This window comes from Desmodus rotundus, chromosome 1, assembly GCF_022682495.2.
Source record: "Desmodus rotundus isolate HL8 chromosome 1, HLdesRot8A.1, whole genome shotgun sequence".
Classification (NCBI taxonomy): domain Eukaryota; kingdom Metazoa; phylum Chordata; class Mammalia; order Chiroptera; family Phyllostomidae; genus Desmodus; species Desmodus rotundus.
Genome location: NC_071387.1, coordinates 98,052,383 through 98,070,356, shown reverse-complemented (window position 1 = coordinate 98,070,356; position 17,974 = coordinate 98,052,383). Strand labels below are relative to the sequence as shown.

Sequence of the window (17,974 nt, the reverse complement as noted above, 5' to 3'; positions counted from 1 at the left end):
GTTACAAAGCTAGGGAGCCTAGGAGGGAGCAACAGGGACTCCAGGTGCAAGCGTGTCTGTGCACCTTTGACAGGTGTGCTCACGTGTCATTATGTAATACTTCAATTAAAGAGAAAAAACAAAAAACCGTGTGAGGACCAAATAAGAAATTAAATGAAATAAAATAAGCAAAAGAAAATAAAAACCAACCACTTCCCAGGTTGCTAAGCACGGTGGCTTCCCTAGGAGCACAGGGCAAAACCACACGCTATCATTCAGGCCCACACGAGCCACCCGCACCTGCCCCACCCTTCCCCTTTCTTTCACCAGTCCTCAGATGCATGGGGACGCTTCGGGTGGTGGGGGAAAAGGAGGTCTGATTAGGGAGGCCATAAAGATGAGGTTCTGAGATCCTGACAGAAGGCATTTACTGAATATTGATCTTGCCTGGTTTGTAAGAGCTGTGATGACAAAACCTAAAAGACCAAGTTATTCTCCCAAAATTCTTGTCTCTACAGTCAAAGCAGTCATGCAGCGTTTGTAAGTGCTGTCCTCCACCGCCAGCAAGAGGGGCATCTCCTGACAGGAAGGCAGCTGTGACCAGGATGTTGCATAGGTCATCCTGCAGGGTCCACACTCTCTCGCATGTCCTGTGAGGGTTCTAAACCACTCTGACATAACCCCCCAATGAACTCAGCCTCCCATCAGACACGTCCACACGGTACCTCATGCACAATTCCAAGGCCTTGCTGGGGAGGATTACAGACCTGCCTGGGAGCAGCAACAGAGCACCATGGCCAGGCTCCTCCATGGCATCCAGGCATTCGGAGGGCACGGCCGAGCCACCCGCACTGTCCATGTCCCCTTCAGGCTGCAGCTCAGGATGCACCAGGGTGCTTGTGTCTTCGTCGGTGAAGGTCTCGCACTCGCTGTAGGTGCTCTCGGAGCCCATGTACGCGCTGTCTGTCACCTCATTGGCCTAGAAGACAGTGCCAAGAAGTCAGTCACGGCACCCTGGTAATAAGGATGCCTACATGTGGTATTCGGTGCAATAAGGCCCAGTGCCCCACACAGCACAAGGCTGCTGTGGGAACAGAAATGAACACATAGAGGGGGAGCTCTCACATGGGAGAAGTCCCTACTATATTTCTAAGCAGAAAGATTAGCTCACAACACGATTAAATATTTTTTTTAATGAAAAAATAGGGCCCTGGCCGGTGTGGCTCAGTTGACTGGAGCATTGTCCTGTAAAGTGAAATGTCATGGGTTCGATCCCTAGTCAAGGCAGATGCCTGGCTTGCGTGTTCAGTCTCTCTCACATTGATGTTTCTCTCCCTCTCCCTCTCCCTCCCTTCCCCTATTTCTAAAATCAATAAGCATGTCCTTGGGTGAGGATAAAAAAAAAAAGAAGAACAGGCATGTGTCCAAGTACACAAATCTACTGGAGCAATTTTTAAAGTTAGTTATATGAACATACCTAAAAGTGATACAAAGCATCCCAACACATGATAAATCCCAGGAGAACTACCCATTTTGTGGCTTCTAGCAATAGAATTATTTATATCCATGAGCTGGCTGGTGTGGCTCTGTGGACTCAGCACCGGCCTGTGAACCAAAAGGTCACCAGTTCGATTCCCGGTCAGGGCACACGCCTGGGTTGCCGGCCAGGTCCATACAAGAGGCACATGACTGATATTTCTCTCGCACACTGATGTCTCTCTGTCTCTCTTTCTCCCTCCCTTCCCCTCTCTCTAAAATAAATAAACAAAATCTTTAAAAAAGAGATTCTAGAATTATTTATATCCAAAGAATTAGCATTCAAAAGTATAAAAATATGCCTTTTTAATTTTAAAAGTCACCATGAATATCTGTTCCGTATGTTGAGGATATTGCTTTGAAATTCAATTACGTGATCTAACTTCAGAATACTAATTAATCAATTACTTAATCAATCTATTATGTTCACTGGTTGAATGTCTACTTCCCCACTGAACAAATCTCTATTTTTACCCATAGGGACTCAGCACCTAGCGCAGGGCCAGCACACAGCAGGCAGGAAGTATGTGTGGATTGTACAAATGAAATTAAAACTAAATAACCATTAATCAGGCCATTTTCAATTTACAATCTCAATTTTAATTAAAATGCAATTGCATTGGTTAAGAAACACAGCCAACATGTCATGCTTGCAAGATTCTGAGTTTAACAATTTGCAAACAGGTTAAGATTTCAGAAAGTAGCTGGAGAAAGGTGCACTTTGTACTTGGGTTCAGGTATCACGGGAGGTGAACAGTCTGCTCGGATAGGCTGTGGTAACAAAAAGTCCTTGGCTACCTTTGGGGGTGGCTAGAAGGCCTCATACAGCTGTGCCCCTGGGGCTCCGTGCCCCAGAGGAGAAAGGCAAAGGGCCCTGGCGGAGCCAGAGGGAGCCCGGCGTTGCTCACGAGAGGCCCAGGTCCACCCTCGGTCTGCGGTCTACCAGCCCCGTGACTTCAGACTGGGGTCTCAACAACTCTAAGCCCTGCTGTCTCATTTGTAAAAGGTGGGGCTGTAAATGCTCATCTCACACGGTTGCAATCTATCAAGAGAGACCCCAAAGGCAGGTCCAGAAACAGAAAGTAAAAGGCTGTGAGGTTCATGTGTCACCGGTGGGTAGAAGCCCTGCTAGCTGCTTGTAGGGCCAGGATAAAACAGGGAAGGACATGAGATGTACTGTATTTTTCGGACTGTAAGACGCACTGCCCTCCCTCCCAATTTGGGAGAAAAATGGGGGTGCGTCTTATAGTCTGAACGTAGCTTACCTGGCTCAGTGGAGCAGGGTTTTTTTCCTATTTTCCTCCTCTAAAACCTAGGCACGTCCTATGGTCCGGTGCGTCTTACAGTCTGAAAAACACGGTACCTACTGAGGTGTTCAATGATGTTACTTGTCTATTTAATGGAAACCCCAATCTTCCTTGGAATCTAAGGCAACTAAGTTCACTTCAAAATCTGAAACCAGGAAGTCACTTCAAGAAGTGCTAGAAGTGCTAGTGCTAGGCCGCATAGGCAGAGACGAGCTACCTGAGCTGGGCAGGAGGTACCAGTATGTCAGGAGGTGGCCCAAAGGGGAAGCCCAACCAAACAGGCACAAAATCCGCAGTCAATTCCTGACATACTGAGGTGTGGCTGCTGACTGGTGACCCACATGGCACTGCTCACTCACATGGGATGCTACCCAAGAACCACCCAAGGGCACCAGGAAGACCCCCGCCCCAGACTTCTAACAATAATGACAAAGACCAGTCAGCCATTCAATACGCAGCTGAAAACGCCTACAAGAGCACTGCTCCTTACCTGTAGGACAATCCCATGGACCTCCCCCACCTCAACCTCAGTCCTAAGGCCCAGGAAGCAGATGGCCCACACACCATAATCCTCACCACACAGGGCCATCGTGGGCCCCTAGACATGACTGGGGACCCTCATAATTGCTTTTCTGTGGGGAACAAAACTTGACTCTTGAGGTCAGCTTTTAGAAAGTCAATGGGCCCTGACCAGAATGGCTCAGCTGGTTGGCCATCGTCCCACAAAGTGAAAGGTCACAGGTTCCATTCCCAGTCAGGGCACATGCCTGGGTTGCAGGTTCCGACTCCTGTCGGGGTACGCATGAGAGGCAACCTGTTGATGTTTCTCTCCCTCTTTCTCTCCCTCCCTTCCCCTCTCTCAAAGTAAGTAAAATATTTAAAATTAAAAAAAGCCAACCAACCAGCACTTCCAACAGATGCACAGTACTCCTCTCTGAATAGCATGGCCCCCTGCCCTCGACGGCAGCTCAGATCTATAAGAGCAAATCAACTCAGTACCAAGCCAGCACTTCTCCCCAGTGAAGGGAGGAAGGCCCAGGCACTTGGGCCTGTTCATTTCACCCGCAAGGAACTGCCATCAATCATGCAGCTGAGGCTGGAGCTGGAGCCAAAACCCTCATGGAGCTTGGCCAGGACCGTTCAGGATGGAAGCAGTTCTCTGCTGACACAGGAAAAATAAGGCAGAAGCTTTACAAACCTGAATGCTCAAGTCAGGCACTCACACTCCATTCCGGGCCTCTCTCCACGCTTTAAACAGATAGAGAGGGGCGACCGCTCCACCTTCACCTTCCTTTCTAAAGCAAACCTGTTCCCCTGCACCAAATGAGCGTCTTACACAGATGAACACTGTTCCCCACTTCACAAAAGGCTTTATGTTGGCACTTACACCTTAATTTGCTCCAAATTATAAGTAAATGGAAGGGGTCATGGAAGTCCCGTCCCCACAGCACAGCTATAAACACTCGGACACCCTGGTGGGGGTACTGGTAAAGAGCCTCTTATCTGGAGCTCCCTATGAAGACTGAGGGCACCGACAGCGGCCCAAAGGGAACAAGAGACTGATGGGCTCCATGAGCACCTGGGACAAGCCCAGGGAGGGCCAAGTGGCCAGGAGGAAAGGGATAGCTCATTTCCCAAGTGCTGCCCAACCTGTGCAGCTCCTGAGGGTCAGTTTCTATCGGTGAAGCCTGCCCTGAATAAATGTCAGCCAGCAGGTAGTTTTCCAGGGAAGCCGGGTAAACACCTGTTTTTCAAGAGAGGCAGAAAAGTCATCTTAGACCATGGTGCATGCTCACCCACAGCCTACCAGACAAAACACAACAGCACTCACAGACATGCCCCACGCATTCGTACTAGCCACCAGACAGGACCTAGTTTTGCCCAAAAGCCCAAAGTCTATGACACCAACTATAAAAATGTTTACAAATTACATGTTAAGATGAACTCACGTGGAAATCTAAGTGCATCTTATAAAACCTCACTACAAGTTAATGTTACTTTCAACAATTAACAATCAATCTGACAACAGACGGACAAGGAAGGACGCGTACAGAGCCTCACACCTGTGAGGAACACGTGTGGCCCTCCTTGCCTGGGGGCCCCTCTCTACAGGCTGCGGTCCCTCAGAGGGAAACTGACTGCTGGGCACAGTGCGAGGCTGTGTCCCAGCACAACACAGCCTCCTCTTACCCTCAGACGCTCGCCCAGGCAGCTCTGCAGGCTGAGCCTGGCTGCATACACCAGCTCCAGCCAGGGCATGCTCCTGGAGACGGCCTCCCATCGTATTGGAAGTTCTAGGGCCTTCCGTCCAAACTCTCAACTGACAAGTTGTGCTGCGGTTTCTGCCAAACCTGTGTGTTCACCTGAAGGTACATGACTGCCAGGAAAAAAGCTTAACCTGCTTCCAGACATGCTCTGTTAACCCTCCTGGTATGGCAGTGGTGGGGGCGGAGGACGTGGGGGTGGGGGCAAAGTTCAAGAAGTATCCTTGCTGGCTTTTTAACAAACAGTCATATCTCAAAACAGTATGGCTTTTGTTCTTGACTCTCTAACCTTTCTGATAACAGTCTGCATAAAAGACACATTTTCCTGGTATTTTATTAAGGCAGCTCTTTTCTCTAGATGCTGGTAGTGGGAGAAGGAGGGAGGTACAAGGAGGCACACAGCAAGGACAATTCTTATTGGTTCTGCTTGCACCCGTCCCGGGACTTTCCCACCCCCTTCCAGAAATCCTGCCACGCGAGATCACCCCCCGCAGGCCTCTGGCTCTCACCCTCTCCCTCACTCAGATTCTCAGACCAGGAGTCTTCTTCTCATTCTCTGAACACCAGCAACAAAACTTAAGTCACCTCCTCAGCTCTTCCCCTTCTAGACACACCACACCAGTGGCTTTCTCCTAGGAGTTCTGTTACAGGCAACAAGCCAGAGGGATGCTCAGGGAAATGCTGGGAGCCCCGGGACCCACTGAACAGCCCCGGCAGGAAAGGACCAGAAGAGCAGCCCATCAGCAGTTCCCTGCACCAGGTCCCCTGACCAACACTGGCGTGTGTCCAGCCTGAAAAACCAATAAAAGGCTTATTTATCTCTGAAGCTTTCCAGCAGAGGATCTCCAAATGTACTGTTTGGGTACAACACACACATTCTCTACTCATATTTTTACTGGACTTTTAAACATTATACAATGTACTACCATTTTTTTTAAAAGGGAGCAATCTTTCTTTAAGTTTCACAGTACCTAGCTTCAACTCCCCCCAAAATTACATCTAAAAACCTTAAAAAGCAGAAAAAGACATGGAGAAACCTTAACTGCATATTACTAAGCCAAAGACGCCAGTAAGCAAAGGCTATACACTCTGTGATTGCACCACTCTGAAAAAGGCAAAACCATGGGCACAGCGACAGATCGGTCGTTGCTGGGTGCTAGTAGGGGTCACAGAGCACTGTTAGGGCAGTGACACTACTCTACGATGCCACAATGGTGGGAACCTGCCACGGCACACTTGCCTGCAACCACAGCCTGCTCCCCACACCCAGGGTGAACCCTCGTGTAAACGGTGAACGCCAGTTAATAAGAACGCATCAGTACTGGTTCATCAGCTGTAACGAATGTACCACACTAAGGCCAGGTGTTCATGATGGGGAAAACCGGCAGTGTGTGGGGCACGGACTGGGAGCTCTCTTTCCTATCGGCTCCATTTTCAGTAAACTTAAAACTGCTAAAGTATAAACAGTATTAATTTTTTTAAGTAACAAAGAAACTTACAAAATACATTTCCTCCATTCAAAAAAAAAATTAGGATCTAAAAGCCTGAAAAGCATTCCTTTTGCATACTCTTTGAAAATTCAGATTCCTACCATGCCTCCAAAGGCAAGAGGTAGGAGCTGGCACAGCCTCAGGGCCAAGACCCACAGAGGTGGGAGGGCCACAGTCCTGTGGGCTAAGGGGGGATCCACCCACTCAGAGGACAAAATGGGGCCACGGTCACATAGCGCCCCTGCCTGCTCAGGGGAGGCAGCCCCCCTGCAGTGGCTCACTCTCAGACCAAATGGGAACTTTAAGTACAAAATGTGTTGATGCCTTTTACTATCCTGAATAGTTTCCTGTGTCTGCTATATCTAATTACCATAAACTGGGCATCCTAAAACAATAAGAATGTATTCTTTCAGTTCTGGAGGCCAGAAGTCCGAAATCAAAGTGTCAGCAGGGCTGAATTCTTCCTTCCTGTCCCTCCCAGCTTCTGCAGGCTCCTGGCGTCCCTGCTGGTTGCCGCATCACTCCAGCCTCTGCCTTAGTCTTCCTATCGCCTTTCCGGCCGCGCCGCCTCCCTTTCTCTTCTAACGACACTCCACTCAGCATGATCTATCTAACCTTGAGATCCTTACCTTAATTATATCTGAAAAGACCCCTTCTCCAAATAGAGTCACATTCATAGGTTCTGGGTTATGTAATCTTTTCGGGGGCCGCCATTCAATCCATTATACCCACCTCTACATAAAATGTTTAAAAAATCAACGCAATGCCCTAGTAGAAATATGAGAGGAATAAAACAAAAGACCCTGATGATAAAGTGTATGCACTGGGAGATGTGGACCCTGCATTATTACTGGGGAGGCAATTCTGCAGATGCTCCAAACGAAAAAGGAAGGCTCTCCTCCTGACCTAGCTGCATTCCTGGAAAATCCCAAGATGGGTCAAACCACAGTTCTTCCTAGTCAGGCCGTGTAAGCAGCCTCTTCACAGTTACGGGAGCTGGCGGTTCATCTGAAAGCTGACACATCAGAGTCATGCACACTGGAGGTCCCCCGCCTGGCCAAACTATGCCTCGCAGTCAGTAGAGTCTCAGCCTCCACAAGCCAGGACGGAGCCAGCCCCACCCAGTCACACCGAGTGAACACAGCAGACGAAAGGTGACTGGCTCTTGCCTTCGGCGGGGAGCGGGGCTCAGGACCAGCTGGCATTTTGGGACAAATCTGTGAAGAGTGAACATGCCCAGGTGGCCTGGGGGGGGTCCTGTGCCGCCAGAGGTGATGGTCAGGAAGTAAGCCTGCATTGTCTGAGGCGTCACCAATACCTGGGCAGCTTCTCAGAGAAGGGACACAGACACAGAAGGGAAGCGGTGGATCTGTGGCGAGTTAATATGCAGAGGGACTTTCAGAAACTATTCTGTGCAACCCCCTCATTTTACAAAGGAGCTGAGGCTCAGAGGACTGGCATGCGGAGCCTCAGGCCCACTGGGTCACAGCCTAAGCCTGCTTCCCTCACTGGGCAGCAGAGCGCTGAGGGGCTGGAGGTAGCCACCATGGCCTTCCCCAACAGCTCTTCAAGGACTCAGGAATTTCTCATATATTTAAAAAAATAATTCCAGATCCAGCCACCTCGGCTTTCCCGGCATCTGCCGCACAACCCCCCAGCTAGTGGAACACAAAGCGGCAATCTGTCCGCTGTGGCTGTGCTCACAGACCTCCCCCGAGCCTTGACAGAGGAAAAACACCCAACGTTACTGGCAACGCCATGTAACCACTGCAACCCTGGCTTTTTCTGGGGGCGGCGGTTGCAATAACGCAAGGCATTAGTCAAAGGTCCTTAGCAGACCCAGAAAATGGTTTGAAATTGGATAAAATTAAAATCTCACGATGAGTCCCCTGCTCTAGCCTTGCCTGGCAGCCTGAGAGAAGGTGACGGACAGTATCACCAGACACCTAACTGCTCAGCCTGTCACCCCACTAACAACGGGCCCAGGGGCATCTCCTGTCAGGGGTCTCAAGTATATAACACTCACAGTGGAGAGCCAACAACTGCGTGCTGCAGCCACGAGCCCCCGCAAAGCCCAGCACCCACCAACCACGGCACCCCCCACAGTGTACACCGGGCTGCAGAGTGCGCCCTGCCCTGCCCTTCCAGCCCAGGGAACCACGAAGCGAAGTGGGACTTGAGAGTGCACAGAGGAGCAGGTATAACATCAAATTCCCTCTCGCTCTCTCATGAAAATCACTTGCCTCAAAAGTAACGAAGTCCTCGAACTCATCAGGGCAGGCCTGCGGCCCCTCGTCCTGGGCAGGTACAATGCTGCACAGCTGGCCATCGGAATCTGCAGGAGAGAAGACCCCGAGTCAGCAGGTAACCGAGACCATCCACAGAGGTCAAGGGGGAAACTACGCGAAAGGTCGATGGAGCCTGGAACGGCTGTGAGGAACCAGGGGGCAGTAAGGTCAGCACAGGAAAGCAGGTCTCCGGCTGCAACGGCACCCGGGGCCAGAGTTCTCAGGCAGTGGTGTAGAGGCCGAATGGTAACTAGTTCTTAAGAGAGTTAGACGGCACTGCTAAAGAGAAGGAGCACAGCACCAGCTCTGTGACACTGCTCACGGCTTTAGAAAGTAGTAGATGCCAGACCTGACTTTTTGAAAAACGGTACATGTTGGGGAGGTGTAGGTATGATGAAATAGTACCAAAATAATAACACCACCTTGTCCTCAGTGTTGGACTCACGGGCAATTTTTATTTTCTTCCTTTTTGCTTAAGTTTATCTTCTACAGTAAATGTTTATTTTCATAACGTGAAAAAGTTTAAAGGAAAAACAATCTTTTCACGATGGACAGACTGTAATTCTGACATCAGCAATAGAAATGTCACTTTTCTCAAACATGACCAATCCCAACAAAGAAAAGGCACTGGCGCCCTGGCTGGTGCGGCTCAGTGGGTTGAGCGCCGGCCTGCGAACCAAGGGGTCACCAGTTGGATTCCCAGTCAGGGCACGTGCCTGGGTTGCAGGCCAGGTCCCAGCAGGGAGCGTGCAAGAGGCAACAGATCAACACATCTCTCGCACCTCAGTGGTTCTCTCCCTTCCCCCCTCCCTTCCCTTCTCCTCTAAAAATAAATAAATAAAATATTTTTTTTAAAAGGAAAGGAAATGAAGGCACTGGCTTCCACAGCGTCCTGGCCATGTTCAGGTATAACACTTTCTAAAGAGCATGCAAGTGATGGGGTCATGAACCATGATGTTGCCTCACTACTGCGATGCTGCCGTTTCACAAGAAATATTTATCTGGTCTTCGTTCCCAGTCCTGACACAGAGCTCCTAAGGGGTATCTGTTGTTATTCATCAACAAGCCCTTTTCAACCACACCTGGGTTTAAATTAATGAGGTGACTCTTGGAGAATGGGGGCTGGTTAGGGAAATTGACCTTGTGATTAGAGCTGGAACTTTCAGCTCCACCCCTACCTCTTTGGAGAGGGAGGGGCTGCAGACTGAGCTAATATCCCAGTGACCAATGACTAATCGTGCCTGTATAATGGCACCTCCATAAAAAACTCAAAATGAGGAGGTTTGGAGAGCTTCTGGGTTAGTGAGCACATCGTATCGGGAGAGTGGTGCACCCCCAAACTCCATGGAGACAGAGCCCCTGTGTTGTGGTCCCTTCCAGACTTGCCTATGTATCTGTTCATTGTAACCTTTATAATAAACTGGTGATAGAACTAAGGTTTTCCCTGGGTTCTACAAGCCATTACAGAAAATTATTGAACCCGAGGAAGGAGTTGTGTTAGAAGTGTGGGTAACCTGGGCACCTGAAATGGGGCCTGTGCTAACCCTGGGCAGTTGGAATCAGAATGAATTAAATTATAAATTGTCCACGTGGGAACCACAGAGAATTAGAGAATTGCTGGGTGAGGAAAACCCACACACTGGGTGACAAAGTGTGAGCAGAAAACAGATCACACAGAACTTATTTAAAATGTATCAGTCACTTACTCAATATATTTCACATACTCTAACATAACATCCGTCACTTACTTATTTAAAAAGCGGAGTAGAATCTCAGAGGGCCAAATGGAAGAGCAAGCCTCCCTGGACGCTCCTGGGGAGAGTACTTTGAAATGGCCATCGCCGGCTTCCTTGGCCAGAGGACATTCTTCTCTGGCAAATGGGCCATGTGGGGAAAATGCTGCCCCGTCCCCCAGCCAGGTTCTGAGGGGTCAGTGGTTTGAAGTCACTACGATAGTCATTGTAATTAATAGGGAAGAAAGAATGAATGGTGAAAGACCCTCACCACAGAGCAATAGCTGGACACATGGCTACTCTGTCCAGTTTCTAAAGAGCTCTCTCAATTTAAACAATAATGCTTTCCCTCAACATTATGCAAATTCAAGCACTTATGCATTCAGTAATTACAAGGCATCTCTGCCGATTCAATACTGCTTTGCAGTAGGGATTAAGATCCTTATCCAAAAATCCCTTATGTGGCTATTGTTTTATATTGTTTTCCCCGAAAGTGTGGCTAAATATCTGAGTGCCTCAGACTACAGCTTAAGTGGAAGAGCCCCAAAGCGTGGCAGCCTGGATCCCACGCAGACGGTCAATGGCCTTTGGCTCCGGCACTCGTGGCCCACCAGGCAGGCTGACAGCCTCGGAATCCCCGGCACTGGAGGTCTGGGTCTTTGGTGCAGGTGAACTACAGCAGAGCAATATAACCTCTTTGTAGGGAGAAGGTTGCTATGGATGGAAGTTTGTGGTTTCTGGGACAAGAAGCGAAGGAGGATCATTATCCCAGTGCAATTTGAGATCACACACATATTTTGTAAAAAGCTAGACTGTCTTTAGCCTATTTTTCCCCCTTTTCATAAAGAGATTTTATTTAGTCATTTCTAGAGAGAGGGGAAGGAAGGGAGAAAGAGGGAGAGAAACATTGACCAGTTGCCTCTCACACGCCCCCAACCGGGAACCTGGCCCATACCAGGCATGTGCCCTGACAGGGAATCGAACCAGCAAACTTTCAGTTCACAGGACAGCACTCAACCCACTGAGCCACACCAACCTGGGCTATTTTTCTCCTCCTAAGTGTGAACAGCCTTGCTTGCACTTCCAAAAACTGAAACAGAATTTCAAACTCTTAAAACTTAGCCAATCGTTGCAGACATGGAGACATGCTCAGATTCCAGTGGTGGGCACATGCTCTAGCAGTTGCGCCTCACATGGCGAAGAGGAAGATGTGAACATCTATCTGGTATTTCTGTACTCTTGATGGGACTAAATAGGGCTCTTCTATCAATTTTCTCTATAAAACAGTGGAAATTTTTAATGTGCATTTATCTTATTCTCCCACAGCCTGGGGGGAGGGAACAAGCCAGAGCAATGGCCTATTTGTAACAATTCCCTCTCTATCTCATTCTATTCCTGAAACAAGGCCTGTGGTTATGACAGTAACAATCTCCTCACACTTTTCCTGCAAACTGGGTCAATGCATCGAGTCACTTGCTATGCCACTCCTGGGTGCAGAAGAAGTCTGACAGACCAGACAGCTGTGTGCAGCTATGACGGCGCACTGGAGGGAAGACCCAAAGTGAACCTGAGCCGAGATTCAGTTCAAGCAGTCGTGCTTTTCGCTCTTCCAAACGCTATTGAGTAACATTTCAAATCAGCTTTGACTTGCTTTTCTCCTAGCTTTATTTTCACTCTCCTTCCCTAACAAAAGCTAAGTGATAAAGCCAAATTACAGCCCTGACTGTTGTGGCTCAGTTGGTTGGGCATCATCTTGCAAAGTGAAAGGTCACCGGTTCGATTCCAGGTCAGGGCACAAGCCTGGGTTTCAGGCTAGTCCGGGGTTGGGGGCATGCGAGAGGCTACTGATCCAGGTTTCTCTCACACATCAATGTTTCTCTCTTTCTCCCTCCCTTTCCCTCTCTAATAAATTTTAAAATCTTAAAAAAAAAAAGTCAAATTACCAAAAAAGTAAAGCCAGCCCTACCCCTACAGCCTTGAGCTGGACCAGTGGTACACTGAATGCATGGGGCGGGGTGTCTCCACGAGCACTGCCTCTGCCAAGCCCACAGCAGTTGCAGTCACCTGGAGGCCAAGCCACTCACTCCAAGAGACAGCACTGAGTGTCCCCTTTCGGCACTGAGCCAAGGGGCCACTCAACAGCCCTTCCAAAGGGAGCCTGGGGCTGGAGTTGAACTGTGAGGCCTCTTGATGAGAAGGTCAAGTCCTCCCACAGTGACCACAGCCCAGCCATGACCATACCCCCTGGTTGCCCAAACCAGCCACGCTGACCCCTCTTCGGCTTCCAAACATGCAGGGCATGCTCCCTCAGGCCCCCCACCTGCACCCTGCTACCCCTTCCCAGACTTTCTCAAGGAGGAGGCGTCTACTGACCACCTCTGGCTTCGCCCTCCTCCTGAGCGCCTGTCACTTCTTGTAGCTACACTGCCTCACTGTTTGTGGTGGCCTCCATTAGAACACCAGCTCCCAAGGGCAGGTGACTGTGCTTCCCAGAGTCTGAGAACACAGTCTGGCTGGAACAGTCCGGCTCACCAGTGTCCGCACCCACGGTCCTTACAGGTCTCAGCTGGGCCCTCCCTTGGCTGCTGCCCCCCACCCTGCCTGATTCGAGCTCTCACCACTAAAGCCTCCCCTCAGCCACCCACTCAAGGACCCGACCCCACCTGCGGGCAGGCCAACCCCCTCACCCACCCTGTCCAAGGCCCCCAATCTCTCTGCCCCCTCAACAACACACCCCAGCTGTAGCCTGCCCCCCAGGGTCCAGGGTCCACCACCTCACTTCAGGAGCAAGGGTCTGCTCTGCACAGGCTAAACTCAGGGTGGGGTGGGGGACACCACCTACAATGCACCCCACAATGTGGTACCACGTTGAGACCAGGCCTCGCCTTCTGAGGATGCTTCTATTCCAGAACTTGTCCTTGAAAAATCACACACCAGTTCCTAAAGAATCCATGCTAACTCCAGGACTGGCAGGGGGGTAGGGGGGTGATTTTAATTAAATCAAAGTAGAAATATTACCAAAAAAGAATGAAAAGACAAAGAGACTCAAACAACCCCAGTGAGGCTCTGTGGTGTGTGGGGGCTGGCCAGAGGCAGGACTTCCCCAAAGTGAACTGATTTGGGGGCTCACAGTAGCAGGGGGCTGCTCCTCCATAGAGAAGGAGGTACAGCTTCAGTGAACTGGGTGCCTGGGGGATGGGGACAGGCCAGGTGTACCAGGCCAGGTGAGCCAGAAAGAGGTTCAAATGCTGCAGAGAGCTCTGGGTGGAGACACGAGTCCTGGCCAGCTCCTCTCAGGCAGAGACAGAGAACCCCAAATCCCTTCCAGGGTCTTGCCTCGGGCTCCTCTCTGCCAATCTCTGAGAAGGACAGAGAGTACCCCCGAGAGAACACCCCAGGCAAAGGCGAGAAAGAGGGCAGAGGGCTGGGGAGCGCAGGCAGAGGCCCCACCTCAGTGCATCAGGGTGGACGGTTAACCATTAAGGAAAGACTGGGACTGAGGGAGACAGGCCATTCTCAGGCGGCCACTTGCTCTCACTAGATTGATAAGTATCTAAGCACACCTTTGCTAAACTTCAAGACACATGCAACCCACAGTATGACCACACAGGCCATCTGAGCCAGCAACGCCTTCTGCTTGACAGATGGAGAATTAGCCTCCGTAGAGACAGTTCCTCTCCGTCACCAGGCAGGTCAATGGCCTGAGAATTTCTTACCGCGGACCGAGATGCACCTGCCTGGGTCACAAGTTTTCCGGGAGCACGTGCTGACTTTCAGGTCACAACCCCCCAGGAACTCCTGCAGAGGAGCTTGCTCCATTTCACACTGTGTTCTAAAAGAACCAACCTGGACTTTGCCTAGAGAGGGCCTCAGAGCCACACAGATGGCCCCAGCACTGTCTCTCGCTGGCCACTGCCCTGGGCTCCTTCCTGCCCACACCCATGGGCCCAGTTGCCACTGCTGCTCCCAGCTTGACACTTGAAAGGAACCTGGGATCCTCAACCACCTGAATCCCAGGGAGCCCAGTCTCAACCCCTGTCTGGAAGGTGCAGAGACCACAAGGGTCACGTCCAAGGCCCAGAGCTCCTCATGGTCCCTTTGGTTTTCGGTCCCAGGGAGCACACTGATGCCATCATCCCCTGTAGGTAAGGTTATATAGCCTGGCCCCCACCCCCAACCCGCCACACTGACAGCAGCAGCGCCTCCCCTGTTGTTCCCTCCCTCACTGCGTGTCTGTACTCCCAAGGACCCTGGCTGCGGGCTCACCACAGGGTCTCTGGGCTGTGCTGGTGTTCCCATGTGTGCACTGAATGGGTGAAAGGACAGGCAGTGTAACACACGGGGCTCCATACACAGAATGCTACCCAAAGCCATCTGGGTGTTTTAGGAAACCCAGGTCAAACATGCCACTGCTGGGGAGGTGACAGACAAGACAGGTGAGACTCCACCAACAACTAGCTAATAAGACCTGGGATCTGAGGGCACCCCCCTTGACGGAGCTACCAGGATGACAGTGAGTCCTGCTGAGTCTCTTTATGCCCCTCATTCTCCAACAAGGTGCAGGAAGGAGGGAAAAAGCCTGCAACTAGTGACTTCTCAACACCGTCACCCCCATGCCACCTGGCCGAAGATAGGGAATGAGAAGGAAAGGTGTACACAGAGCTTCAGTTTCATTTGAAGAGGCCAGTGTATGGGCAACTGGTAAGAGAGGGAAATGGTACAACCACTTGGCAGAACACCTGGCAGTTTTCTAAGAAACTAAACTCACGTGCATGTGACCAGGCACCCCACTGCCAAGCACAGGCCCTAACGACACGAAAGCGTGTGTCTACATGGACTTGCACACGAGTGTCACTAGAAGCTTTACACATAGTCCCAAACCGGGAATATCCTAGCCCCAAACTAGTGTCCGCCCTGCAGTGCAGGCACACGACGGAGCACTACTCCGCAACAGAAAAGCAGAGTCCTGACGCTAAAAACAGCAAGGATAAACCTCAAAAACACCACGCACAGGGAGAAGCCAGAGAAAAGAGCAGATACGGGTGGTCTATTTGCCTGAAGTCCATGACTTGCAAAACAAATCTATGGTGACAAAAAGCAGCAAAGAAGGTACCAGTAGGGCCCTGGCGGGTATGGCTCACTGGATTGAGTGTTAGCCTGCAAACTGAAAGGTCACCAGTTCAATTCCTAGTCGGGGCACATGACTGGGTTGCAGGCCAGGGCCCCAGTTGCGGGCAAGTGAGAGGCAAGCAATCGATGTCTCTCTCGCACATCGATGTTTCTCCCTCTCCCTCTCTCTCCCTCTCTCCCCCACCTTCCCCTCTTTCTAAAAATAAATAAAATCTAAAAAAAGAAAAAAAGAAGAAGGCACCAATAGGAAGGAAGGATTACTGTAAGACCATGAGGGTATAACTGTCTGTGGTGATGCTAGTAACTCTTCATAGCGATTTGCATTACTAGACATAAGAATCTGTCAAACTTCACAGAACGGTACACCTAAGGTTTCACTGTAGGTGTATTTTTACTCAAAGATGACTGCGAACAACCCTGGCTGGTGTGGCTCAGTGGAATGAGTGCTGGCCTGCAAACCGAAGGGTGGCCAGTTCAATTCCCAGTCTAGGGCACATGCCTGGGTTGCAGGCCAGACCCCTCCCCCAGTAGGGGGCGCACAAGAAGCAACCACACACTGATGTTTCTCTTCCACTCTCCCTCCTACCCCTGTCTAAAAGCAAATAAATAAAATCTTTTCTTAAAATTTCCCATTTAAAACAAAAACTGCAAACAAATACTGACTCTAGGTAATGACTGATACACATGCTGCAGCGTTTGGGCTGAAGTGTATGGAAGTACACTGATGTGAAGTGCATCCCATCAGAAAAAAGGAAAACGGGGTTGCCGGATAGATGGGCAGATGCCTGGGTAATGCAGATATAATAAATGCTGCCTGCACAACACATATGACAGACACAATACACATGGGTGTGCGCTGTGTGCATCTCTCGTATGTTTCAAAGTTTCCACTGAAAACTCTTTGGGGAAAATGTCAATAGTTTTCTAACATCTGGAGAAGGAGTTGAGTCAGTCAATTCTGGAAGATAGGGTGTGTGAGGAGCAAAGAATAAGAAACAAGAGAGAGCATCCTGAACCCTGGGGTGTTTTAGGGGCTTCAAAGAGGAGGGAAGAGGTTAAGCTCAGCAAAAGCAGCCTGAGGAGTAAGGGTCATTGATCAGGGGTGGCTGATCGAGAGGGAAGGACAGTGGCGGAGCTGAGGAAGGGGTGAGGAGGTGGAAGCATGGAGTGGGGGTGACTGACCTCCATTTCTGATCGCTGTGATCCCTCGGCAGAAGTCTTCAAAACTGATCACGCCGAGCCCACTGGGATCCAAGTATTTCGTTAAGTCCTTCACCTGCAATTGCCAAGTGAGAATATGTTACCCAAGCCTTTACAAAACTGGGGGTGTATCAAGCACTTGACCTTTCATCACATTCGGAGGAGCAGCCTAATTGCAAGGAGCGGTGCTGAAATTAAGAGCCACTGCTTCCTCTGATCCCAAGGCCACCACCAAGCCCTGGCCGGATGGCTCCGTCAATTAGAGTGTCATACTGATACTACAAGGTTGTGGGTTCGATCCCCAGTCAAAACACACTCACCAATGAATGCACAAATAAGTGGAACACCAAATCAATGTTTCTCTCTTTCTGTCTCTCACTCTCTCTCCAAAAAATCAATAAATAACAATTAAAAAAAAAAAAAGGCCACCAACAGCTCCAGACAGAGAAAAGGTGGTATCCTAGGAGAAGGTCCAAAAGCACCTGGGACCACGAGTCACGGAATAAAATCCTGCTCTCGACTTCTGGCCAAGATGGAGGCATAAGTAGATACACTTTGCCTCCTCGCACAACCAAAAGAAGGACAAAAACAAATTTAAAACAAACAAACAAAATAACCAGAACTGCCAGACAACTGAATTGTATGGAAGTCTGACAACTAAGCAGTTAAAGAAGAAACATTCGTCCAGACCAGTAGGAGGGGCGGAGATCAGCAGCCAGGGTGGAGAGGACTTGCAGCAAGGCTGCAGCTGGAGGAGCTGGGCGGGCGAGGTGGCAGCTGGTGAACTGGGCAGTCCCACATTTGTGTGGATAAACCACAAAGACCAACTGGGGAACAAGACAGACCGCACAACCCAGGGTTCCAGCAAGGAGAAATAAAGCCTCAAGGCCTGTGACTGTGGAAAACTGTGGGGGTTGCAGTGGAGAGAGAGACTCTGCCTCACAGGAGAGTCCGTTGGAGGGACCCATGGAGTTCTGGAACGTGCACAAACCCACCCACCCAGGAATCAGCACCAGAAGGGCCCAATTTGCAGGTGAGTAGTGGGGA

The 17,974-nt window shown here is 50.1% G+C and overlaps 1 protein-coding gene across 2 annotated transcripts in view; it reads right to left on the bottom strand.

Moving 5' to 3' along the window:
- RAB11FIP3 (RAB11 family interacting protein 3) overlaps window positions 1–17,974 on the bottom strand; it is a 95,503-nt gene that overhangs the window by 21,780 nt on the left and 55,749 nt on the right. For both annotated transcript variants that reach the window (XM_024553128.3, XM_053927473.1), the window contains exons 2-4: window positions 16,910–17,003; window positions 8,820–8,911; window positions 747–958 (exon numbers count right to left, since the gene is read on the bottom strand). In XM_024553128.3, the coding sequence (XP_024408896.3) occupies window positions 747–958; window positions 8,820–8,911; window positions 16,910–17,003 (398 nt within the window). The remainder of the gene's footprint in view (window positions 1–746; window positions 959–8,819; window positions 8,912–16,909; window positions 17,004–17,974) is intronic.